This window comes from Pyrgilauda ruficollis, unplaced genomic scaffold (assembly GCF_017590135.1).
Source record: "Pyrgilauda ruficollis isolate IOZ18807 unplaced genomic scaffold, ASM1759013v1 scaffold37, whole genome shotgun sequence".
NCBI lineage: Eukaryota > Metazoa > Chordata > Aves > Passeriformes > Passeridae > Pyrgilauda > Pyrgilauda ruficollis.
Genome location: NW_024525156.1, coordinates 16,666,407 through 16,692,625, shown reverse-complemented (window position 1 = coordinate 16,692,625; position 26,219 = coordinate 16,666,407). Strand labels below are relative to the sequence as shown.

At 42.1% G+C, this 26,219-nt stretch overlaps 2 protein-coding genes and 1 long non-coding RNA gene across 4 annotated transcripts; all 3 read right to left on the bottom strand.

Moving 5' to 3' along the window:
* Positions 1–8: 8 nt before the first annotated feature.
* On the bottom strand, positions 9–2,475 carry LOC121358086. Of its 2 annotated transcripts, XR_005955832.1 has the most exons (4): positions 2,340–2,475; positions 1,649–1,758; positions 1,100–1,277; positions 9–40 (listed from the first exon to the last, which is right to left on the bottom strand). It is a non-coding gene; the product is annotated as an uncharacterized LOC121358086 (long non-coding RNA). The 2 variants fall into 2 exon arrangements; XR_005955831.1 differs by lacking the exon at positions 9–40 and having other exon boundaries at positions 1,033–1,277.
* Positions 2,476–2,765: 290 nt separating this feature from the next.
* Positions 2,766–12,613, bottom strand: LOC121358068 (serpin B6-like). Its single transcript, XM_041475942.1, has 8 exons — positions 12,411–12,613; positions 10,107–10,219; positions 9,554–9,731; positions 8,520–8,657; positions 7,796–7,913; positions 7,430–7,572; positions 5,696–5,863; positions 2,766–4,058 (listed from the first exon to the last, which is right to left on the bottom strand). Exons 3-8 carry the CDS (start codon positions 9,719–9,721, stop codon positions 3,654–3,656), a joined length of 1,140 nt encoding a protein of 379 aa, XP_041331876.1. The 5' UTR covers positions 9,722–9,731; positions 10,107–10,219; positions 12,411–12,613; the 3' UTR covers positions 2,766–3,653.
* A 269-nt stretch (positions 12,614–12,882) lies between these two features.
* LOC121358066 (heterochromatin-associated protein MENT-like) lies at positions 12,883–24,221 on the bottom strand. The gene is made up of 8 exons (XM_041475941.1): positions 24,161–24,221; positions 22,473–22,648; positions 21,327–21,413; positions 19,607–19,744; positions 17,558–17,675; positions 16,641–16,783; positions 14,727–14,894; positions 12,883–13,840 (listed from the first exon to the last, which is right to left on the bottom strand). The coding sequence occupies exons 2-8, from the start codon at positions 22,638–22,640 to the stop codon at positions 13,436–13,438; spliced, it is 1,227 nt and encodes a 408-aa protein (XP_041331875.1). The 5' UTR covers positions 22,641–22,648; positions 24,161–24,221; the 3' UTR covers positions 12,883–13,435.
* Positions 24,222–26,219: the final 1,998 nt, after the last annotated feature.

Below are 26,219 nucleotides of genomic sequence, written 5' to 3'. Positions count from 1 at the left end.
ACCCATTGTGAGCATCCTGGGCGTTCTTCAGAGAAAGCACCTGCACACAGACAACATCCACAGCAGTCTCCTTACCTTCTCTAAACACACTTGCTGCAGCGTGACTGGTTTTATATTAAAATTACATTTAAGTCAAATATTGTGATTGGAAGCCAAAAGAGTTTTTCACCACACCTCCCATCTGGAGCTTATCATGCAAGTCATATCTGATGTACCCAGCAAGATGTTGCACAAGTCATAATTTAGGGAGCAGGAGAGTCAGCAGTGCTGATTTCCCTACCCTCAAGGCAAGCCCTACAGGATCACAGAATGGCTGAGGTGGGAAGGGACCTGTGGGGACAATCTGCTACAAAGCCCTGCCCAAGCAGGGACACCTAGAGCTGGTAGCTCAGACTGTGTCCAGATGGATTCTGGGTATCGGCATCTATAGCAACAACATAGGTTTCTGAGAAATTTTGATAAAGTACATGGAAACAGGATCTGAGTTCATACTCCTCTTCCACTTTGCAATGGCAGCAAACGACCAAAGCAAAAGGACTGCTCCTGCACTCAATATTGTCATTTCCTACATAAAACACATACCAAGAGTTATTTGCTACCTGAGCAAAATTTTAAAAATGCATAAATCAACCTACAGTTACCTGCTTAGAATATAGACTATAGCATTTTTGTTATATTTTTTAATGGGCCTGACTTCATTTCTAAACATGTACGATACGATTTTATGTCCACGCAAGGAAGGAAGAGAAAATAATTTATGTAGCCACTAAGTGATCAATAAAAACTCTACAGGTACATCCTAATTACATATCAAAGATCTATCTCAAAAAAACAGAAAAAAACCCCACACAAGAAAAGGCAAGAAACTCTTCATTTTATAATGAAGGAACATCCCCTTTCAAAATCGATGAAAATTGATTGTCCTTTCAAAATCAATGAAAATTGATTGTCCTTATACACACCCCAGAGGAAGAGCTCTGCTCACTCACACCACAGTGACAATCACAGTTCAGCACACGTGCATGTCACACACTGGAAGACAACTCTGTTCCTCATATGATCCCATCAAATGCAATGCACCAAGTTTATTCTGACCTACCTTGCTTATCTGGGCTTCAGTGCTACCTCTTGAACCCAGCAAAACCATAGACAAAGCAGAAGAAATACTAAATGGTGAAAAGAACACATTCTGCCCACTTTTCTTCTCACACAGCATTCTTAACAGCTCCACAGCAAAAGTGCTGTTGGCTGCACAGAGGCTTTCCATGCTTCCGAGCCTGGCACATAAAACACAGAACAAGAATGATCAAATTTATTTGAACACCAGTTGTTTTTTTGTTTTTACACTTCCCAGCACAAACTGGGCAGCAAAGGTTGGAAAATTATCAGCTCACTGGAGACTGATTTGGTGCCACGGGCACCTGAGATCCCATACTACACACTTGAATTATTTTACCGGTTTAGAGTCTGCTTCTAAATTTCAGTCCCACCCATATACGGTGTGACATCTTTTGAGATGGTCAGGCACAACAGGATTTTTGTCAAGACTTCCTCAAATAAGTTTCCCTTGACTTCACACAGAAAAAAAAATTCCCTTTATTAGACCACCAGAGTCAGAGTTCAGAACAGCAGCATTACCAACTCTTACCTTCTGTAAGTCTACAGACCCTCAGTGATAGCTGCAGCTTGCTTCTGCGTGTGCACGCTGGGTATTAAACCTGCCAGCCAGGCTGGGAGAAGCCAGCAGAAGGACTTGGCCTGAAAATAAGACAATGAGCAAGAATTTCATTGTCACTGAAACATTCCCTTACCAAAAAATAAAAAAAACCCCACCACAATCAGACCGAAAAGAACCAGAATAAGAACCCCAAACAAACTAAAAACCTCCACCACACCAAGCAAGTATAAGGCACATTATAATACGATATTTCTTCCCCCCCTTTCCAACAACTTTACTTATCACTCCACGTTAATGGCAATGTATTAATTTAAAAATAAAATTCGCTGCAATATAACAGGAAATTGCAAGGATTTATGCTGGCAAACCCATGTTAAGTTCTTCAGACCCTCAGACCCTGCACACCCCACACATTTCACTCACGTAGCGCCTTTCCCCACACTTCTTCAAGCAGAACTGTGAGGTTTGCTGCTTCCTTTTATACCCAAAAGCGGGAAGGAGTTCGCATCAGAATTTGGGGATTTCCTGCTCTGCCCTCCCACACAAATTCCAGCTATCACTGCCAGCTCTCTCCGGCACACACACCATCGGCACGGCAGCTCTGCAATGGACTTTTATCAAGCCCTGTGCTAAAGAAAACACCAGCAGCTCCCGAGCCAACCTCTAAAGCGACGTCCCGGTGGTGCCTTCTCTCTCCTTTCCCGGCACCGCCCGTGCGAGCCTCGCACCCAAAGCCCTTTCCAGCGCGCAGCCCTCGCTGCCCGAGGCGCGATGCGATTTCGGCAGCCGAGGCAACATCTCCGCCTCTCAGCCCGACACCGCCCCATTCCCGGGGATGCCCCGCGGGCGGGGACAGGGCGGAGGCTGCCCCGGGCCCCTCCCGCCCCGCGCAGCCCCAGCGCAGCCGAGGCCGCTCGGCCGCGTCCCCGCCCGGGCGGCGACAGCCGCGGGGACAGCGCCCGCCTGGGCCGGGCAGCGACAGCGAGCCCCGCTGGGCTCTGCCGCAAGGCTTCTCCTCCTGCGACTGAGTCAACAGTACGCCGACAATTTGGGATCGAAAAAGAAGAAATAGACCCATGCAGCGCTTGCACTTCTTTTATTATTCCAGGAACAGGACCCACAAAATACATCCCAATAGAAGAAACGCTCTTGCATCTCTGTCTGGTATTAAACAGGTAAATTATGGTGTCTAAGAAGATATTATTAGAATAAACATATAGCAGTAGCAAAAAAACCCCTAAACAAACAAACAAAAAAAAAACCCAAAAAAATTACAATTAAGGTTTTGTCATTCAAATATTGCATAGGCACTATGTGCCCTTCTTTTACATTCTTTGTTAAAGGACCAGAACCAGGTTACAGGGAATAAACACAGGTGTTCTGGAGTGATGAAACAAAGTATTCTCAGCACAAATACCGCACAGGGACAAAAGCATACTTCATTCCCATTCTTGCCTTACTGCCTGTCCAGTTGTTAGCCAAAACCCCATCTATACAGGATGTTCAGGAATATCTGGAACAGGCTGCCTAAAACTCCTTTCAGCTCCAGGCAATGAATCAAGGCACTCAATGGATGTGACTGGAAGGTAAAAGGGGAGGGCAGCTACAAAAGTGCTCCAGCCTTGTCACAAGCAAAATTAACAACTTCACTACCATGGGCTCTCACTGCCTGACTCTGCCTGCTGGACATCAAAATGAAGTCAAGCACAGAAGAATCACTGAGAGAGCAAGTGGCATGGTTCTTGTGTCAGCCAGAACCTGGAGACCTCTGCACACAGGCACAGGAGGGGTTGGACATGGCAGGTGCTCTGTTTGTCTAAGCAGCTCTCTTATTCCTGCCAAGCCCAAGATCAAGATCACAGAAGAAGGTGCAGGCACAGCTGAAAGAGACAATTAGTGCAAAAGGAATCACCTTGTTCTAGGGAAATATAAATTTATTGTGTGATGGTACCTATGCAGCCAAGACATCTCCTCCTTAAGGACTGCAAAATCTGCCACAGAACAAAATGCTGGAAGTTTTGTTGTGCCGGATGAAGAAGAGGAAAGGATGATCAGCAGTGAATTCTGGAACTCTCATAGCACAGCGCATCATCATCACTGCAGCTGTGGCAGCAGCTGCTTCAGTGCCTTCTTCGTTGACTTCCACAAAGGATTTGTGAATCGCTTCAGAGAGCACCAGCTCATTACCAGATGAGATTCCTGAGAAGTCTGCCTTGCCCAAATCAAATGCATCAGGCATTCCCATGTTGCTCAGAAGTGGTTTCAGATCATAATTTTCTTCCAGTTTAAATCTGGGTAAAGACACCCTCACTTTTGTAGAGTCCATCATTTCAGGATTGATCCAATCTATTAGCTTCTCATATGTAAGTTCTCTTTCCAGCTGAAGAAAAATTCCAAATTTACTTAATTACAATGGCAATTGAGTCAGTGTTACACAAGCAAAAGAAGTGATTATGGGTTTTGTTTACATAGTGCATAAAATGCATCTTTTTAAAACCGGTTTGCCTGCCTCAAGCCAGAACTGCAAGTAATACCTGTCACTAGAGAATACTGACCCCACCAAGTTCATTACGAAATGTGTGCTTTGGTAGCTGTAATAGGGATCAGTCGCCTCCCTGTAACATTTACTCCTAGAGAACATGTTACATTGTTCAGGGTTTTTTTTAATTTTTACTTATGGGACAGAAAGGACACAGGAGAAAAGCTAACAAGGACTCAAAGAAACCAAACCCAGTTCTTCTATCTCTTTACCAAAGGTTCATCCTTGAGGTCAGTCAGCAGCATTATGAAAACAATGTGTTCACAAAGGCCCTTTGCAGTCAGTCTTAGAAAACTTTATTCATAAACTCCTGGTCCGGAGTGCCAAAGAGCCCAAACTTGTATCCTACCCCTACCACAAAAGAGATCCTGCCCTTTCCTCTGAGCCTCTTTCCAGCCAGTGAGCCACACACCACCTGCCAGCTGCGCAGCACTTCCAGTTTAAATCTGGGTAAAGACACCCTCACTTTTGTAGAGTCCATCATTTCAGGATTGATCCAATCTATTAGCTTCTCATATGTAAGTTCTCTTTCCAGCTGAAGAAAAATTCCAAATTTACTTAATTACAATGGCAATTGAGTCAGTGTTACACAAGCAAAAGAAGTGATTATGGGTTTTGTTTACATAGTGCATAAAATGCATCTTTTTAAAACCGGTTTGCCTGCCTCAAGCCAGAACTGCAAGTAATACCTGTCACTAGAGAATACTGACCCCACCAAGTTCATTACGAAATGTGTGCTTTGGTAGCTGTAATAGGGATCAGTCGCCTCCCTGTAACATTTACTCCTAGAGAACATGTTACATTGTTCAGGGTTTTTTTTAATTTTTACTTATGGGACAGAAAGGACACAGGAGAAAAGCTAACAAGGACTCAAAGAAACCAAACCCAGTTCTTCTATCTCTTTACCAAAGGTTCATCCTTGAGGTCAGTCAGCAGCATTATGAAAACAATGTGTTCACAAAGGCCCTTTGCAGTCAGTCTTAGAAAACTTTATTCATAAACTCCTGGTCCGGAGTGCCAAAGAGCCCAAACTTGTATCCTACCCCTACCACAAAAGAGATCCTGCCCTTTCCTCTGAGCCTCTTTCCAGCCAGTGAGCCACACACCACCTGCCAGCTGCGCAGCACAGAAGACCTACAGGACAAGCCACAGGACTTCCCAAGAGCCCACCCAAAGTCCCCCTCTCCCCATTCCATCATCACCATACTGTGCCTTCCCCACAACCACAGCTGAGCTCTGCTCCTGAGCAGGGCCAGCTCTCCTTCCAGAGCCTCTGGCCAAGGGAGCAGCACACAGCCTGAGCAGCACTGACACAGCAGGGGCTGTCACCTTGGGGACAGGGACGAGAGGGACATTGCTGATGGCCTTGAGCACCAGAGACACAATTGCTCTGCAACTGAACTGCAGGTCTCTGTGCAATTCAGGCTTTCTTCCCTGGAAGGATTCAGCATGTCTTTGCACTCAGCTCGACTACTTACTCTTTCCAGGCCTGTGGATCCATCCTGGATTGCATCAGGGAGCAGGATGATCATGCTCAGTTCATTACCCACATAGGGGAGCTCAAGGATTTTGGTCTGGAAGTCTCCAATGTAGGTCATGTTAAAATCTGCCTCCTTGAACATCATCTGCACAGGTCTGGTTTCATTCTAGAAATCAAGAGATGCCAACAGTGAGTGCTGAGCTTCTCTGCTGGTCTCACACTACGAAGCAGGCAGCAAGTTACTCATGGCCTTTTAGGATTTGTCCAAAGAGAACTGATCACACACCACAGAACACAGGCACCACACTGTCCTTTGTAAATAACTAAAAGTCCTGAGATCTCCTTTTTAATTATTAATGTAAAAATGTTTGTGAAGATCCTTTTATAGTAAATACATGTCCTCACCCTTTTGTTAACTTAAGAACTAGTGACAAGCACTAAAGTGAGCCAGTAATATGCAGGGGCATTGTTCTTCGCAATAAATGAGTAAGTTATTTCAGTGCATTTATTGTTGGTCCGTGTAGTTCTGTGTGGCTATAACAAAGAATTAAAATACTTTCAAATGTATATACTAAAAATACCAAGAATGAGTATTATTATGAATTCTTAACAGTCATAAGGATAGTAATAAGGGTAGAGATTTTATTCTCATTTTCACTATCTGCTCTCTTATTCCATTTCCACATGGAGTATCAGCTACTATTACTTACATCATTATTTTCATTCTTCTCAGTTTCATTGCTTTCTCCCTTTCCTTCATGAGATTGTCACATAAGTAGCTTTTTGTTATTGAAGTAGTGCCCATTGGAATAATGCTCAGAGAGAATATGGCAGAAATTATTTTGCAGCAGCAATGACACATAAAAAGGATTGATAAGCAAAAGGAAAGCCACAAAGCAATAGAAAATCATCCAATGAGTCATAAAAAGTGCAAGTCACAGAAATAATTTCACAGGATGTTGGAAATGTTCCTGGGATGTCAAAGTAACTCTTTGTTATTGAACAGCATGTAAAGTAACTAGCTTAAGGTTTCAGCTTACACCTTCCATTTCCAATTGTTCACGGAGGACAAGGTGTCAGAAACAAAGCCAATCTCTGAAGTGGTCTTGTACAGAGTATGGGGTGAATAGTAACACTCCCTTATTTAAACGTGCTAGTAGCCCTTAAAAGCCTTCTTGGATTTATTTCAGCTCTGCAGGGAGGGACAGTTTCCATACAGGCATGAGGGCTTCCATTTTCCACAATGGTTGCTTCAAGCAGCTGAGTTAAGGAAGGCACATTACCATGAACCAGGTTCATGACTCCGGGAGGCCAACCCAGAGCTGCAGAGGATCCTGAGGGGCAGCCATGGCCTGCCCATGCCAGGGGCCAAGTCCTCCTCAAGAGCACTGATCTACTTCTAAAAACAAGACTGCAGAGAACACAGGTCTTCAAAGGAAATTTGTTTTCCGTTTCTTTTGGATTGGCTCAGGGGCAGAAATGCAGCAGGGAAGCTCTGACTGAAGAAGGCTTAAATTCACAATCTTTCACACTGTTCTTCATACTTGGAATTATGTGAAAGTTCAGAGAAACTCAGCAAATATTGTATCCATATGAAAGGGAGAGGGCAGCAATAATCTCATACAGCCCACTCAAGGCAACCCTGCTTGAAAAATTAAATTTCCTCCTAAAGGTATTCATTTCAGGCTACTTCAGATTAACAGTGTATTGACAGAATTTTAGCACATTATACCTTATTAATTTGGAATGGCCTTTCTGTGGTACTCTGTTTGTTGAACTGCTCTTCCCAATTGCCTTTGAAATAGATGGCATTCACCAACACAAGCCTGGTCAGGGAATTCAGAATTCCCTCTGCCAACAGGTTCTGAATTTTACCTTTATCATACAAAGAAAAAAACACATTAATAGTTGGAAATGTATCTAAATATTATCCAAGACAGTATCTGCAATTAATAAACAATAGAGAATTATGTACCAGACACACAGCAATTGCTTGTCATCTGAGTTGTTTGAATTCACAATCCTATAGCCAGGGGTAGGTGTTTACCCAAACCATGGCTGCCATTAAACACAAAAGGGCACTTGGAAAAGCACTCACCTTCAGTCCTTTTCTCTACCCAGCCATTGATTTGTTTCCTGGCATCCTCCCAAGCATGTAGGAAGTCCATCTGTTCCAGGCCAGCATGGTAGGATTTCTGACTGGACTCTGTAAATGACTAACAGGCACATTCACAACAGATTTGCAGCAAGAGATTTACTCTCATTCAGACACCGATGATCCTTACATTCTCCACGGAAATCTGCCAGCTTTCCTTCTCCAGCTTCATATAGCTTAAAAATCTCACTGACAAGTTCCTACTAGGATTTATACCACTTTGAACTAGGAATTGTTATTAAAGCAAATGGCTTATGTACTGTAGTACAAATGTCTACATAAATTCTTTTAAAATTATAAGGGGGATTTTTACTGTTTCTAGTTTATGCTTCAGGCAGGTAACATATGATTTTATAAGTTTCTTTATCAGACTTTTCTAAAAGATATATCAACCATTTCTCCCACATCCAAATATATGAATGGATTACAGAACCCTCAAGTGTAGAGACTGATGGATTTTACCCTGCTTTGCCATATTCAGATCACATGTTATTTAAAAAAGATTCTTCACCAAGTTCAGACACCAGGCTCTGGCAGAATCTATTGCACTCCTGGCTCTCAGCACAGAAAACCTGGAAGGCAAACTCAAAGACTGCCTTGACCTTCAGAGGAAAGAGGTAGCAAGTGCTTTATCCTAACAATCACAACAAATTTAATGACTACTTACGGGAAGAAACTCAAAGGTCTTTTCTCCATAGAGCCGGTTTGCAGTTCTCAGGATGTATTTGCTGTTTGGATCATTGATTTCAGAGAGAAGGGATTGATACCCATTGTGAGCATCCTGGGCGTTCTCCAGAGAAAGCACCTGCACGAAGACAACATCTGCAGTGCTTGTACAAGTCATAAATTAGGGAGCAGCAAAGTAACTAGTCTGCATTGTCCTTTCCCCAGCCAAGCCCTACAGGATCATAGAATGGCTCAGTTTGGAAGGGACCCGTGGGGACAATCTGCTACAAAGCCCTGCCCAAGCGGGGACATGTACTGCCAGTAGTCCAGGACTGTGTCCAGATGGATTTTGAGTACTTCCAACTATGGCAACAACATAAGTTTTTGAGAAACTTATATTAATAGTAAATATGAGAAAAAAAATTACAGTTTTTTACTCATCTCTCACTTTGCAAAAGAGCCCAACATCAGAACCAAAAGGACTGATGTTGCACTTAATTTTGTCAGGTCATATGCAAAACACATGACAAGTACTATCTGCTACCTAAGGAAGTTTAAAACAAAAAAGTGTAAACCATGCTAAGTTTGACATTCAGTCACTATGGATTTGATTTTTATGTGTCTGACTATGTTTTGAAAACATATATTGTCTGATATTAAGCCCAAACAAGGAAGCAGAACATAATATTTTATGGAGCTAGAAATTGATCATGCCAAATTAAAAAAAAAAAAAAAAAAAGAAGAAAAGAAAAATACGTAGCTCTTAATTACATATGAAAGATGATCTGTCTCAAAAACCACAAAATCCCCACACAACAAAACCCAGGAAATGCTTCATTTCATAAAGAAGGAATGTTCCCTTTCAAAATCAATGAAAATTGATTGTCCTTATACACACCCCAGAGGAAGAGCTCTGCTCACTCACACCACAGTGACAATCACAGTTCAGCACACGTGCATGTCACACACTGGAAGACAACTCTGTTCCTCATATGATCCCATCAAATGCAATGCACCAAGTTTATTCTGACCTACCTTGCTTATCTGGGCTTCAGTGCTACCTCTTGAACCCAGCAAAACCATAGACAAAGCAGAAGAAATACTAAATGGTGAAAAGAACACATTCTGCCCACTTTTCTTCTCACACAGCATTCTTAACAGCTCCACAGCAAAAGTGCTGTTGGCTGCACAGAGGCTTTCCATGCTTCCGAGCCTAGCACATAAAACACAGAACAAGAACGATCAAATTTATTTGAACACCAGTTGTTTTTTGTTTTTACACTTCCCAGCACAAACTGGGCAGCAAAGGTTGGAAAATTATCAGCTCACTGGAGACTGATTTGGTGCCACAGGCACCTGAGATCCCATACTACACACTTGAATTATTTTACTGGTTTAGAGTCTGCTTCTAAATTTCAGTCCCACCCATATACGGTGTGACATCTTTTGAGGTGATCAAGCACAACAGAATTTTGGTCAGGACTTCCTGAAAAAAGTCTCCCTTGACTTCACACACAAAATGATTCCCCTTAATTGGACCACCATAGCCAAAGTTAGACATTTGAACAGCAGCATTACCAACTCTTACCTTCTGTAAGTCTGCAGACCTTCAGTGATAGCTGCACCTTGCTTCTATGTGTGCTTGCTGGGTTTTAAACCTGCCAGCCAGGCTGGGAGAAGCCAGCAGAATGACTTGGCCTGCTAGATAAAAGAAGGAAAGAAAAAAATTTATGTCGCCAGCATGACAGATGACTGCTGTATTACAAGGAAAAAAAATCAAAGTTCATTTTAGTTCCATTTTATTGCCTGCAACATGGCAACGCACACAATCATAAACTGTCATACTCTGTATTCATCTGCTATAGGCAGTGAATCTGAGATTAAACACCACACCTATTAAATGAGCAATAAGTACTAGAACACTGAGTTAACCACAGATACGTATCATAAGTCATCATAAGATAAATGCTGATAGTTTTACTATCTCTGTCTTTTGTTCATCCCTTTAGGCAGGGCCTAATGTTGACATGTTGCTACCAAATACAAAACCACCACCTAATTCGTACTACTGATTCATTATCTTAGACAGAGTTGAAAAGAGCAAGTTTCCACATGCATGCTTTTCAAACCAAGAAAATTTATTGCTAGGAGCTTTACTATAAAAAATAGCAATTTGATCCTATTTCTCTTCTCCCATAACTTGAAAGAAGTACAACCAAAAAACAAGCATGCTTAAATGGAAACAATCCTCCAATTGTGTCTGCATGAATGATTTATTCACTGAACAGAATAAAGAAGAGACACACAGCATTCACATTGGTTACAATGTAGACCAGAATTTTCCTACTATCCCAGTATCTGCAGATTGCTAGCAATAAGGTTTTTTTGACCTCTGGGTCAAAACACACAGAAATAGTGACACCAACAGGCTGTTATTTTCTAGAAGTGTCTGTAGGACTTCCACAACAGGCAAGAATTTACAGACAAAAGGACACAACTGACACTATTTGCCTGCCTGAAAATCAGGGGCATTTAAATAATAAATAATATTTATAAATATAACAAATAACATTCAACAGCTGGGACACAAAGCTAGGAGTTACATCTGCACAGTCCACTCTACTTTCTCTGCAGCTCAGGAGTAGCAACATAACTACGGACACCCTCTTCATCAGAGACAATGCACAATTTGGAATCCACAGTTTCAGAGACAATACACAATGACCGCACTTTAAGGAACAAAAAACCTCATGATACAAGTACATATTTGTCAGTCAATTGTAAACCACTGCAAAGCCCTCAGTGGTCAAAGGGTTTGCTGACAGCAGCTCATTCCTCACTGCTCTCCCCATGCTCTGCAGGTCAGCAGTGAGCCACCGGTGCAGAAGTTTTGTGTTCCTACCACTCTGAATTTGAAGCATATATTCTCAGCAGTCAATACCTATGCTTCAGGACAGTGTTTATGGACCAAAAGGCTGTATGTAGATCAATCAGCAGACAAGCACTGCAGGGCCTTGCCATGGGAAAACCACAGCAGGGTGCAGCTCTCCTCCAGCCTGCAGCTCAAGAGACACTTCCCACTAAACTACGATGTGGATCAGTGTCCGGCTAAGAAGGGCACTCCCCTACAGCGAGTCAGCTACATCAGAGGAGTCTCAAGCTGACTTTTTCAACCGCAGAGGGAATCAGGGCAGTGAGCACCAGGCCATGTCCATCTCCACAGACACAGTTCTGCCCGTGGCACAGACACCCCTTTCCCCACCCGCTGAACTAAAGCAGGCTTCCTTGACGGAAAAAGCTTAATTTAGGATTTGAAGAGTTGAGAGCGATGTTAAAACACTTGCAGGGCGAGACCGCGGACAGCTCCTGGTGATGGCCCTTGGCATCGCAGCTCTCCCTGGGACGCAGGGAATGACACAACCCCGCTGCTGTCGAGCTCCTGACCCCGGTGCCTCTGCAGGGGTGGGGAGGGGCCGGGAGGAGCCTGACACTGTCCCAGCAAGCTGAGGCACAAAAAGCCAAAGGTTTGGCCCTCCCTAGAGCGAAGAGTTTTTCTTCCGCCCCCGCCCCGAGATTCGCCCTGTGGGAGACGTCCCAACCCCGCGGTGCTCCCGGCGCTCCCGCAAGAAGCGCTCCAGCCGCACCGCCGCGGCTCCAGCTGGCAAGAAGCAGCTGTGTTTAGGGAATGTCACGAAAGAGGGAAGAAAAAGAAAGAAAATACAAAACACAGTAAAAGCAACGTCATTCAGCTCTACTTCCTAAAAAAAACCAAAAAAACAAAAAAACAAAAAAAAACCCAAGAAAACCCTAAAAAACACAGGCACAGGCTTCCCCGTAGAAAACCCGCACGACCACGCAGCAGCAGCAACAGCAACGCGGCCGCCGCACTCACCCCGCCGGCCGCCGCCTCCCTGTTCCCGGAAGCGCAGCCGAGCAGAGGGAAAGGACGGGAGCCCGGCCCCTCCCGGGATCTAGCCAGAGGCTGAGGCGCTTCACCCTTGGCCGCCGGGAACGGGAGGCGCCGCGGCCCCTCCCGGTAAAATGGCGGCCCCCCGCCTCAGTGAGTTCTGGCTGCCGCCTCTCCCCTCCCCTTGCAGCCCCGCCGGCCACGGCCCGTGTTTCTCCACCTCTGCCTCCCTCTCGTGGCAGAGCTGACAGAAAACACCCACGGTCCGTGAGGTGCTGTTGATTACTTGTTTCTGAAGCTAGGATTGCTTTGAGCCAAATTGAGCTGTTGCTGTAGCCGGACACCGTACGGACTTAACCCTTCCTCACTTTCCTGAGGGTTTGAGTGAGGCAAATAGCCATAAGAAAGCTGTATTTTTTTTTAAATTACTTTATTAAAAGGAATCTGTGGAGCAACATGAGGGTTATTGGGAGCTGATGAAGACTTGCAGCTGAGATGTGGAAGGCAAGGGGATGGCCACAGGGTGAAGGCTGGGAGGATCTGCCTCCAGTATTAACTCCAGGGCTTAGTCTGGGGCTAAAAAGCAGGAGCTGGGTCTGATTGCTGCAGGCTGGGGGTACATGCTAGGACTAGATCAGGATAAGTGGCCCTCATCATAAGGGTAAGGAGAAAGACTGGCAAAATATATTTATGCACAGTGCTGTGAGTCAGAGAGATATACAGTGATAAGGGCAGAGCTACCCGTGATGGCCTGATCCAAATGATATCCAGGATTGCTCCGTGGGTGCAAGGCATTGCACAATCCCTGTGGCACTGCCATGGTTGTCCCTTCAGTTTAGGAAGGAGTCATTGGAAAAGCTGTACCTCAGGCACCAGAGTGTGTGGTCTATTGAAGAAGGGGTTCAAGTCCTGCTCCCCTGGTTGCAGAGAGCCTCAGGTTTGGAGGTTTGGGGTTTGCCTCTGTGCTAGCAAGCAAGCATCTCCTGCTCTGCAGGACAAGGGCTCACCAGCTAGGGTGAGCAAAACCTGCCAAAGAAGAGGATGGTTTGTGATTTGTTGTGTTTGATAAAGAAGATAAAAGGGTGGTCAGCTTTGAAAGTCATCATTGTTGGGACTCTTGATCTCATCATCAAGACACCTGTGGCTGCTGCTGCCTCTGTACCTTCTTCATTCACCTCCACAAAAGCTTTGTGAATAACTTGTGAGATGAAAAGATCCTTCTTCACTGACATCCCTGTGAAATCAGCCTGACCTGGGTCAAAAGCATTTTGTATCCCCATGCTGCTCAGAGGGGATTTAAGGTCGTAATTTTCTTCCAGCTTCAACTTGGGCAGGTATAGATCCACTTCAGCTTTCATCATATTGTCTGATTTGGTCCATTCAGACAGTTTCTCATATGTCAGCTCTCTTTCCACCTGCAATGAGTTGAGGAAGAAAGCAGTTGGAATGTGAAGGACAGAGACAAGACATGCACAGACCAGTGTCTTCTTGCTCATCAAGAACATGTAAAGCAAGACCCAGCTACCAGCAGTGACTACAGATGGAACGTGCATAATATTTAGAGGGCATGATCTGCCAAAGTGCTGAGTGACTTATACTACTATTTATTTTCTTAAAGGTGGGGAGGTGTAGGCCTGAAGCCTCAGCGTAATTTATCTTTTTTTTTTTTTTTTTTTTTTTCCCTGATGTGAAGAACATTGCTGGTTTTGCAATGTATTACTTATAACAATAATAATGGGTGCTTGATATGTGTGTATATGGATAAATTTTCTCATAGTAGTGATAAATAAATGGGATGCATGGGAACTGAGGTACAAATAAAAATATTTGCCCTGCTCTGTTTAGAATCTGAAACTGATCCTGGCATAGTCATGAGTTGCTGTTGGCACCTTCTGGGTCAGGGTAGTCAGCACTTAGTTTGAGAAACCTCACTACAAACTATCAGCTGGAAATCCAGACTGCAAATTACGTAAGAATGAATTAATACAGCCCTCCCTCAGGAGAAGATAACTCTAGGGCATGGTGATCCTTGCTTTCCCTATGCTATACTGGCAGTAGGAAAGAGGATCCAAAATAGTTTAAGACAGTTGTGTGGACATAGGTTTCAGATGTACTGTGTTTGCAATGTACCCCATGTCCTGAATCCTAAGCTGAAAATCATGGTGTTACAGTTTCTGAAACAACGTATGAGCACATCAGAGCTATTCTACTGTGATTTTGAAGCTTGTTCTTCCTCACTCTTTTCATCTGTTTCTGTTACTGTTTCATAGTGTATGTGATGCAACTGTAGGTCAGCTTTACCAGCTCCAGGCCAGTAGTGTTATCACTGATGTCATCGGGAAGGAGAAGGAACATGCTGAGTTCATTTTCCACATATGGCAGCTCAATGATTCTGAATTTCATGGTGGTTTCATGGAATATGAAAAATTTGTCTTTCAAAAACATCATGTGTACTGGTTTAGTCTTGGTCTGGAAAAAATTCAGACATAAAAATTACCTTACACATTAAAAGGATGATAAAATTTACTTGCTTCATTGAACTGAAAACAAGTAAAAAATTCAGCAGCATCTGGATACCAGGACCCTTTTCTTTGGACAGGATCACATACACCCCTTTTCAAAGTCTTTGAGATCTTTATAAAAAATTAGTATAAACACACAAGCTAAACGTCTATTAACTGAATCCCATGTAATGTATTTCTAAATTTAAAATAAAGATTAAGAAACTGCCCTGAAGACACCTAGGTCAGTGAGGAAGGAGGGGGAGAAGGTGCTCCAGGCCCTGGAGCTGAGATTCCCCTGCAGCACATGGTGAAGACAATGGTAGTGCAAATATCCACCCTGCAACTCCTGGAGAACCCATGCTGGAGCAAGCTCCTGGCAGGACCTGTCATGCTGTGGAGAGCAGCCCTTTTCTGGCATCACCTGTGACCCTGCAGTGGACTCACACTGGAGCAGTTCTTGCAAAACTGCAGACCGTGGGAAGGACCCACGTGAAGGACTTTATCCCATGGACAGGATCCCACACTTGAGCAGAGGAAAAGTGTGAGGAGGAGGAGGAAGGAGCTGTAGAGACAGCATGCAATGAGCTGCCTACAACATTAGCCCATTCCCAGTCCCCTGCACTGCTTTGGGGCACAGGTGAGTCACAAGTGAAGTTGAGACTGGGAGGAAGGGAGCGTGAGGGGCAGGCACTTTATGTTTGGTTTACTTCACACTAACTTACTCTGAGAATTGGCAGTAAATTAATTTCTTGAAGTTGAGCCTGTTCTGCCCGTGATGGTAATTGGTAAATGCTCTCCCTGTTCTTTCCTGATCCATGCATGACCTTTTCATCCTATTTTTCTCCCCCATATCCAGCTGATAAGGGGCAGTGATAGGGAGTCTCAGTGGGCACCTGGTGGCCGGCCAAGGTCACCCACCACAACCAACTGCTGTGACACATCCTAAAACTGCACATGTAGTGTAGTAGGTTTCAGGTACACAGTCACATCAATTGCTTCACATTGTCTGGCATACAAAAGGTATTTGCACCCTTAATCTGTGTCAAACAAAATGTTTGTTTCCATTGACAAATAGTTTTGCTTGCTTTTGACACAGTCCAAAAATATGCGTGCAGTCAGCTACTGGGAATTGTCAGTGCATGATCATTTAAATACTGTTAGCTCAATGAATAGATCATCTGAATAGATCACCCTCACACACTCAGTTAAAATGACAAACCCCGTGAAAATTCCCTGTGAGGTTTGATGCAACTCCCAGGGTGCATGTGGGAAGAAGAGCTGGATGAGATCCCATGATCTCAGGGTCCCAAGACAGAAGTGAGCTATAGGTGTGTAATCATTGCTCCTCAAAAGCAACCTGGTCCTGTTTGAAAATGGTACTTAGAGACATTTCTTCTTGTCCTTAGGCTACTTTTCTTAACTTACTTTGCTTAGCTAACTTTGCTAGCTTATTATTTTTTTAAAAATTAACCTTTAACTGTTCCCCAATATTTTGATACTGAGGAGTTATAAATTAAAAATCCAGTTTTCATGGATGTGCATAAACAAGACAATGCTGAGTTATTTTCACAGTTTGTATTCTCCCTGACTTTATACCACTTTCTCAGCTATGAGTAGTGTTGCAGTGGCATATTAAATACAGGTAAAGTATTTTCTCCTCAGTAATAGACATATTAACATAGGACAGCAGGCATAACGACAAGGAATTTACCTTGCTTATTCTGAAGGGCATCTCAGAAGTATTTTTCTCCAGAAATTTCTTCTCCCACTTTCCTTTGAAATAAATGGCATTTACTAAGACCAGCACAGTGCGAGAATGCAGAGATCCTGCAGGCAGCAGACGCTGTATTTTCCCTTCAAAAATCAGACAAAGGGACTGTTATTCCATGTGACTGCACAACTTGCCAATTTTAACTGTTCCTTGCCTGTGCCTACCTCTCTTTCAAAAATGTTTGCATTTGTGAGGGTTTTTTTAATATGTATTTATGTTGTACATATGGTAAAAATGACTTTTTGAAGCATCTCTGTATCCTTTGTCCAGAGCAGTTGTGGATGCCCCATCCCTGGAAGTGTTCAAGGCCAGGTTGGATGGGGCTTTGAGCAACCTGGTCTAGTGGAAGATGTCCCTGTCCATGGCAGGGGGGTTGGAACAAGATGGTCCTTAAGGTCCCTACCAAACTAAACCATTCTATGAATTCTCTGGGTTTTGGGTTTTTTAAAATTATAGTAGTAAATGGCGTTTGGTAGTAATCGGCATTGGAAAGTGGGTAAAGCAGAATAGCTTGGATGTTCTGTGAAGTTGGTTGCAAGCAGCTGAAGAATGCAGAAGTAAAACCCTCACTAATCATTGTGTAGCCACAGAGTATCTACCTGTGCAGGCCTTTGAACAGCACTGATTCAGAGGAGGCTACAGCATAGAAAATTCACGGAAGGACCTTGTAAGGAGCGTAAGGAGCAGCAGTTAGGCTGGAGAGAGGCATTCTTCAGACTATTTAGCTGTACTTTACTCATCACTTCCCTGCCCCGAGTTTCCACCTTTTATGGAATCTTGGCTGCGAGAGCAATAAATGTGGAAATACAAAATATTTGAAAGTTAGGCAAGAAAAAAGCCATCAGAGTGATACTTACTCTCAGTTTTATTTTCTACCCATGAATTGATCTGTGCTCTGACTTGTTCTGCGGCTCTCTTAAAGTTTACAGCTTGTGGTTTTGCATTGTAATAGCTTGTAATGAGTTGTAAGAACTTCTGAAAAATAGAATTAAAGAATGTGTGCTTATGTAGTTGAACTTGAGTTATAAAAATATTATCAGTTAACAGAATATACAATCTGCTGGTACATAATTTAAGAAAACTTGGTTTATATGCAGTAAACTTTATAATAAGGCCTGATACATTCTTTTCTAAATATTAAGTAAGGATGGATCAAACTTAGTCTCAAGGAAACGGGTACTTCAAAATTTTTGTGTTTGAAATCAAAGGTGGAAATTTTTAGTTTTGAAATATCCATGAAACTTTTACATTTTTTTAATTTCTCAAAATGACATTTTTATATAATTTAAATACTTTTTTTTTTCCTGCTTTATGAAGTAGTGTTCAGTACAAGATGGAAGAATGTCTCATATAAAGTTGAACAAAGGCTTTTAGTTTGCTTCAGAGGTGAGGAACCTGCAAAAAACTTGTGAGGACAATAATAGAAATATTCTGGTAGAATAAAATCATGGCAGAAAAACAGAATTAACATTTCCATTGCTGTCTGCTGTGAAATCATTCATGGAGATTCCCAGCAGGAAATTCCCTTGATTCTCTGTAAAGCAAACATACATGAGATTATGGAGAAAATGAGCAATACACATTCAGAAAGACAAATTGCTGATTACTCAGGAAACCAAACAAACTCCAAAATCAAAGAACAGTAATTGCATTTAAAACCCCATTCCAAGCACCTGGAAGATGATTAATACAACATCAGTTTTGCAAAGATTTCAGAGATACAGGTAATTACAAACTCATGAGTCGGTGTGGGGCAAGTGAGTAGAATGGGTGTAGTGGGTGTTTGGCTTAACGTGACTTACTGGAGAAGTGTCAACAACATTTTGTAATAGGAAATCCAAAATCACAAATCTGTTGGGGTTTTCTGAAGGTGTTAGGAAGCATATGGGTAAAAGGGCTGAGCCATTACAGTTTTTTGGGTTACCAAAATGCATTTTGTAGGACTTGTCACCAAAGGCTGAGCAACCATTTGGCTACAGAGATACATCTCATTTGTTTAAAAGACTAACCAAGAGTAGGAGGAAAAAACATCCACAATGAAGGGTTATTACTGCTGGAGTACCACAGAGATATGTGTACTGTAATCTGTGCTACAGTATTTTTTCTATAAAACCAAAGTCTAGATGTTTACATTAAAATATATATATTAACATATTTATAGGTAATCCAGTAAAGTGTAAGGTATAGGAAGTGATTGTTATGGTTTAGGAGTGAGATATTGAAGCTGTAATGGACAGGTGCATGAAAAAAACTGCCTAATCATGGCCAAAAATGCAAATAAAACTTTAGGAATTATGAAGAAAAGAGTAGGCAACAAAAGAGAAATTTCTATAATGACACTTTATAATACTATAGTGTGTCCACTGTCTGAGTTTGCAATGCAGTTGTGGCTTCCTCAGTCTCAGAAATGCTACAGTATAAAAAATACAGACACAGGGAATGAGGGTGACTGGAGGTGTGGAGAAATGTCCTTCAGAACAGAGATGAACTAACAGTGATGCCAACAGGCGGCAAGCCCAGAAAGCACAGGTGCTTCCTGCCATGTATAGCTCATCCTGGCGCTGAAGCAGATGCAAAAGACAAGTGTGCAAAGTCCTGAAACAACAGCTCATCAGGGTCACTTAAGTAGACATGCCCTCTGGCTCAAGAAGTCCCTGAGCTGCAGATCAGTTGGTGGCCACGGCAGATTCTGGAGAAGAATCACTACACACTTTTCTCATGCCCTTGCCAAACTATTGCCCACTGCTGAAAACAGATGGACCTCTTGCCTGTCCAAGACTATCCCTCTATGGCTGTCCTCGTGCTCTCTCCCAATCCCCAGTGCTATCATTTGGAATGTTTTTATCGTCTCTATTGATAATCACTCTTCATGTCAGCATATTCCTAAGTAAAGATGTTCAACTCACAGGCAGTAGTGGGTAGGTCTTTTCCTCGTACAGTCGGTTGGCACTCTTCAGCAAGTAAGTGCTTCTGCGTTTGTTGATGTCAGACAGGAGCTTTTTGAAGCCAGAGTGGATGTTTTCTGCTCCCTCATGCTCAGGATCCTTGGAAAGGGACACCAATTAATATGGATTTTTTTTTTCTGTTGCACCTGCTTTATTTAAATTGTTCATGTTGTTTTAATTAAAAAGGACTTTCAGGGAATGAAACTTTTTTGAGGATATTGCATGTTTGCAGAACTATGTATAAGTAGATAAATGGATTCTACCTGTAGGGCAATGATTTATTTCTGCAGTGCTTTGTGGGCATTTGGGGGCATCATCTGATGGTGCATCTGAGTCTCCTCATTTTTGTCATTTTCAGGCCTGATTTTCAGTTTCACAAGACCTTTCAATTTCACAAGGATCCATCAATACAGCCTGGCAGCTTTTGAGGTGTTCTACCCTCACAGAAACTAATGTCAGGGCATGGACTTACCAACTATTCAAATTTTCCTGTTTCACGTGGGTGCTTTCTGTTGCTATTTGGATTTTGGAGAGAGCTTGTTTTGGATGTCAATGGTGATGGTTAAAGGGGGAATATGGTTGCTTGCCAGCTGTTTCCAGCTGTTGCTTTGCAAGTGGAGGAATGAGCTGCTACCTGCCAGCTGCTCCCCACCAGCTGCCTGGATGCAGTGTCCTCCCCCATGTCATGTACTGTGCCCTGCACATGAGACTCCAAGAGCCTCTGCCACTGACTCAGGGTGACTTGTCTGTCATTCCTTGCTATGATCTTTTCTCACTCATGCTGAGGTGTGGGCTGCCAGGAAGGACACCTAGGAGAGAAGTTGGTAGGCAGAGGACACAGGATAGCAGAGGCTGGTTTTTTCAGTGGGATGGGAATAGAACAAAGAGGCAATAGGGGGAAATATCTGAAGGAAAATATTAGGCAGCTTGTGCTACAATTTATGAAGTCAGTGAGTTGCTAAAATGAATGGGAATTCAGTGGTTGATCTTAAAGAACCATCTCACACCATCAAGGGATAGAATTATATAATCCCCTTTTTATTTGAAGTTAGTCTAATTTAATTTCTTTCAGCTCTCTCTGCTGAAAAAACCATGGCTTGATTGAATTTAATACTTTTCAGTGATTAGGGAGTTCATTTGTTGAAAAAGATCTGGGCCATTTCTCCTGCTGGCAAGTGTCTGGGGAGGGGATGAGCAAGGGTGAGTCAACATATGTTACCTTAAAGGGGAATGTTGTCTGCCTGTTGTGTCTGTGCTTACAAAAGGAGGAAGGGACTTAACTGGGTAGGGCTGGAGTCAGACGTGAATGCAATACTTGTTTATCACTACAGAAAAAATATCCCAACCAACCTGAAAGTGATAAGAAATGGAATTGTCCAAAGCATATTAGAACCAATGATTTTTTGCTATTTCCACAGCCCAGCTAAAACCAAATGAGAGAGTATTATGGGCAATCAAAATGCTGTTAGTGTTTCAGTTCTGCTTTTGAAAGACTGAATTAATGAGTTTTACAGCCATATTACCTCCTTGTTCACTTTTTCTGTATATAGTTCTTACTGAACTGAGACAGTAGATAATAGACTGAAAACAAGCAGATGGTAAAAGCCTAAAAGCAGTGGTTGCATTGGACTATATCATTTTCAGAGATTTTTCTCTCAGAATCTTTTGTTGTAATAAATACCATCTTTCTTTTCTTTGGTCTTGCTGGAGAAGGCCTTGTTGTCTCAGATGAACCTCCTTCTCTTGCAGTCTGGTTAAAATGAAGAACCTGTGATGATGATGATAAGTGTTTATAAAGACAGCTTGTTTGTTTGAGATTAAAATGCCCAAGGGTTGTAAATATCTTCGTTTTCTATGGTAATCCACCAGCCATGCCCAATGATAGTCTGTTGAAGTTATTGAGGACAATTATGTTATGTGTTATTGAGGACATTGATTAAATCTTTGTAACTGTATCATCACTATATAGATTTTGGCCACATGGATTGCTTAATAATAGATCAGTATTGTGAGTGGAACAGGCTCCTCAGGGAAGTGGCCACAGCACCAAACCTGGCAGAGTTGAAGAAATGTTTGGACAACACTCTCAGGCACATGGTGTGACTCTTGTGGTGTCCTGCACAGGGCCAGGAGGTGCCTTACAACTCAGTATATTCTGTGACTCTCTGATATTTTCAGTACTCACACAGCTCCATTATTCGTGGAAGAATTACTATTTCTATGGACTAACTATGTCACAAACAAAGACTTTTGCGTCTCCTGTGCAGCCAAACACATGTTCAGGAGAGCTTGCTTTACTGTATACAGTAAGAGAAAGCAGATATACTGCTGCCAGGACCAGCTGAGATCTAGGAGCAGTCATGTCTTGCTCAAGAGATTTCCTTTCTTGCTCTCCAGATTTCCTTTCTCTAGCATATCATAGTGCCATATTAATTTTTTTTTAATAAAGGCATGTACTCATTACTTTTTGGGCACTATATTAGGTTAATTATTCTGTTCAGAGGGCAGTTAAAATGGAACAGAGAGCTCCAAGCAAGACCAAGAGTAGCCTCTAAATGTCGATAACTGCTCCTTGGCAGATCACTTGCAATGCTCTGTTAACTGTAGGTGTAAGCTAAATGTAGGGTTGGTGGAGAGCAAAGATCATGGAAATAAAGTGGAAGTGACCTTCCATAGTGTTGGTACAGAAAATAGCCGTACTCAGGCTATCAGCATTGCAGATCACTGTCCTCCCATGTTGTTCCTTGCTGTTCTCCATAGGTAGAATAACAGTGCAATTTATGTAGGAACCCCCTGAAGGTGGTACATGGCTAATTTCAGAGCTTACCTCAGCCAACTGGCTTGCAGTGTCACCTTTTGCACCCAGGTGGACCATGGCAAGAGCAGTTGCAATACTCCAAGGAGAAAAGAAAATGTTTTGGCCTTTGGAAGTTTCATTCAGCTTTTTGTAAAGGTCCAGAGTGAAGCGGTTGGTTGACACTGAGAGAGATTCCATTGGCACACCTGAGACAAACAAGAGTCAGAGAGGGGTGGTGACTGCCCCTTCACTTCTTTTAAAAAATACGAAGCTGCCAGTGGGAGATTGCCTGCACCTCTCAAAAACAGTCTGAAGATACCCCTGGGTAAAAAAGTATTTTACCCTGGGTGAAATACTGCACAGAGACCAAGTACAGTCAGCTAGTAGGTTTCTTTCTAAGACCTGCATTATTTTTTCCTTTCTCATCACTTTCAGTGTCCTTGTCAAGTTTATTTGTTTTTCATCAGTTGAGTACAATTTTACCTAGAAATGTTTTCAGAGTTTAGACTTGTTTCAAAACCTTATTTGCTCTTTCCCTTATTTTCATAGAGTTATTATTCGATTCTAAGAGACTGAAACAGGATAATTTCTCACTGTGCTACTTTGGAATTTTTTCTATTTGTTTAAACTTCCTGTACTATTATTTGCTGCTGAAAAAAGCTGAGTTCAGGTGATTCACTACAGATATATCCTGAAGGCTAGTAGAGAGATACAGATTATTACACATTCTTGGTGTAGGTAAACTCATATTTGGAAACTCTAGCTGTATTTGGAAACTGTAGCTAATTTCTGTTTTTCAAGAAAATTCCTTTTATCTTACATACAACCCCAAATAGTTCCTCTTTTAACCAACAACAAATTTTCTTTGGTTTCCTGCTGGTTTGTCCAGCACATTTTCTATCCTTCTTCTGCCTCTTTTCTTAGGTATGTTTTTGCAGGACAAAACCAAAGCAAACAAATAACCACAACTCCAGGATTAAATTGATTTTCATACATTAATCCAGACCAAACCTGTGCATCCTATTAGCATTTTTTGTCCATCTAATACTTTGATAAATATTATGACAAACTCAGACATTTCCATTATCTTCATCAGAATAAAGACTAGTAAAACATTCGATAAAGTCAGTGTAAGATGGCATCAAGTAAAAATTAAGCATTAGATCAACAACAGCAACTGGGCATTTAAACCCATCTTCACCCACAATTTGTGTGGTTAAATCAAAACTGCCGTCCTCAAAGTGAGCTGCTCCCATGGAGTGTCCGAGATGCCTGGAGCCTCTGAGGTCCTCAAGTTCTGCTTTTAAAGCTTCCCAGAGCTCTGCAACAGCTCTGAAGCATTCCCAGGAGCACTTCAGAGGTGAATACCATGCAGTCTAGCTGACACCTAAGCATTTTTAGGTCCTTCACATCACATATCCTACTGCTGTTCCTGGAGATGCTGACACTCCCTGGTGATTAAGGCACCCCTTTTACAGGTCAGGAAACTTTCTGCCCTCCCAGGCTCTGTAGGTTTTGCCCAGCCCTGGTTTGCATTCTGTCCAGTGTGCCTGAGCACAAGGTTTTCCCAAGGGCTACACTTCATAGAAAAAATAAACACTCCCTTCTGCTGAATGACTTTTGTGTCATCATTTAACCACTCATTTCCAAAGAATTTTAAGTTAATTTTTAAGATTTTCAAATAAAAGCTAGTTATTTTGATACAAATATCTAATTACCTGAAATCCTGAGAGAGAAGAGAGTTAAGATCTGTCTTCAGTCAGGATCTGTGGCGGTCTGTGGGGCAATGAGTACTTTTGTAAATGTAGAAATATTTGCACCTCCCTTTTCTTATCTACATCCTCTTCTGGTATTGAATGTGCACATTCTCTCATTTATTCCTAGTTCTCCTCTCTGCCACCTGCTTTCAGAACTTAGAGACCTTCTCAATTCAAGTGCTCCTCAATTCTCCTCAGTACACCCACTGCTAGTGGGTGTATGTCCTGGGACATGAAGGCCAGTATTCCAGTTCCCTACAGGTATCCTCCACAACCTTGGAGTTTGGCCTGCAAAAACGTAGGAATTGCAGAAAATAATTCAACCACCCTGCATTGCCAACAGATACAGTGAAATAATTTTGCACCTTCCTTTTCTCTGTACTGTACCAACTGGGGAAATTAATAGAAACTGATCTCAAAGCTATGGCAAAAGGGAATATTGAAGTAGACTGTTAATCTCATTAATCCTCTGGTTAAATTTGAGGGGAAGCATCTAAATACTTGTAGACCTCAGGTCACATAAAGCTCTTATTTCATACAAGGATATTTTGCATTTTTGCTCCTTTTTTTAAGAAAACAGATCACAAAGGAAGTTCATAGGGTATTTGCACAGTCACCTAAAATAAGTGATGAAATAAGAGTGAATTTTGGTCTCATTTGAACTGGTGGATGTTGTTTTGAAAGACTTCTGGTCCTAGCAAAGTCACTGAAGGTGCTTTAGATACCTTCAGACCATGCATTGTACTGAACTTATTATCCCTCTCTGATGGACTTAGGGAGTTTAAATCATCCACCAAAAGCTGAAAAGCTACTTGGAAGCTCTGCTTGTAATGATTTCTTTTACTAAAGCTGTCATGTAAGAGCAGGGAGCAGAAACAGAAGAATGTGTAAAACTGGGTGTCAGCAAAGGTGTAATGTAAGATGTACACAAATATTTTGCTTTAAACCAGTGTAATTCTGATCTCAATCTGTGTAACTCAGATTAAATTGTATTGATAAATTTTATTTGTGATCATGATCTGTCTTTTCTGCTACATTCAACCTTAGTAAAGAATGGCCTCTGCCCACCAGTATGGCACATGCAGAGTAAACAAATTACCTGCATGCTGTCAACATGTAGAGAAAAGTATGAAGTTCATCTTCAGTATGAAATTCATCTTTTGAACAAGGATTATATTTTAGTGCTTTTATACACTTAAAATCTGACTGCTGCATATGCCATACAAGGTTTCATGAGAGGTATGTGTGCCTTGCTTTCTTCATACCTTTTAAGTGCAGTTTTTGTGCCTTGCATGTTCATCTTATTTTCTTGCTTCAGAAATATATTAGGCAATGTTGTATTTACTTATGAGCTTAAGAAATGTTTCAGCTGTGTATCTTAATATGTTGTTGTTTGTTTTTACATCAATTCATAGAAGAAAAACCCCTAAGCAGTTAGTGGTACTACAGGCTCCAAAGATTGGCCAAAAATACAGGAAGATGAAGAAAGGATTCCCAAACTGTGTAGACACTCTTTGTGGTATATACCAGCTGCTGCAAGATCCTGTTTGGTAAGAGATATTGGAGTTACAGAAGGAAACACATTAGCCAAAAAAGTGCTCTTGGTTTTGCAGTGCCAGATGTAAACAGTGAGAGCAGATAGTGAATTGATGCAGATAGAATGGTAAAAAAAAAGGTTTCCCAGCATCACAATGCCTGACCTATTGACTTCAAGTGGATTGACCTATGACAAATGGTCATAAAAAAGTTTTCTGATAAAACCAGTCATTTTCCTCTGGCAAACTGATGAAGAAATTTGGTCTTTTATGAAGCCATCTTTCATTCCTATCTGGCTCAGCAGGAAGGTTGTATCTTTCTGCCTCATTGACTACCATATTCCTATATCTGTACTTTGTAAATTATCCACTCTTGGAGTCAGAAAATAAAAGTTCTTCTTCTTTTTTGTTCCCCTCGAGAGCAGCAGTATCTGTGTCATCATTTCGTGCCTTATCACAACACTTTTGGGCATTCGATACCATAT

What these genes read in the sequence shown, in the direction of transcription:
- LOC121358068 (XM_041475942.1), bottom strand. Translation starts at nt 9,721, where the DNA reads ATGGAAAGCCTCTGTGCAGCCAACAGCACTTTTGCTGTGGAGCTGTTA. An exon ending in CTGAAGCCCAGATAAGCAAG is followed by an intron (nt 8,658 to 9,553) that starts GTAGGTCAGAAT and finishes GTCTTCGTGCAG; the next exon opens with GTGCTTTCTCTGGAGAACGC. An exon ending in AGACCTTTGAGTTTCTTCCC is followed by an intron (nt 7,914 to 8,519) that starts GTAAGTAGTCAT and finishes TGTGCCTGTTAG; the next exon opens with TCATTTACAGAGTCCAGTCA.
- LOC121358066 (XM_041475941.1), bottom strand. Translation starts at nt 22,640, where the DNA reads ATGGAATCTCTCTCAGTGTCAACCAACCGCTTCACTCTGGACCTTTAC. An exon ending in GGTAGAAAATAAAACTGAGA is followed by an intron (nt 16,784 to 17,557) that starts GTAAGTATCACT and finishes TGATTTTTGAAG; the next exon opens with GGAAAATACAGCGTCTGCTG. An exon ending in TGCCCTTCAGAATAAGCAAG is followed by an intron (nt 14,895 to 16,640) that starts GTAAATTCCTTG and finishes AATTTTTTCCAG; the next exon opens with ACCAAGACTAAACCAGTACA.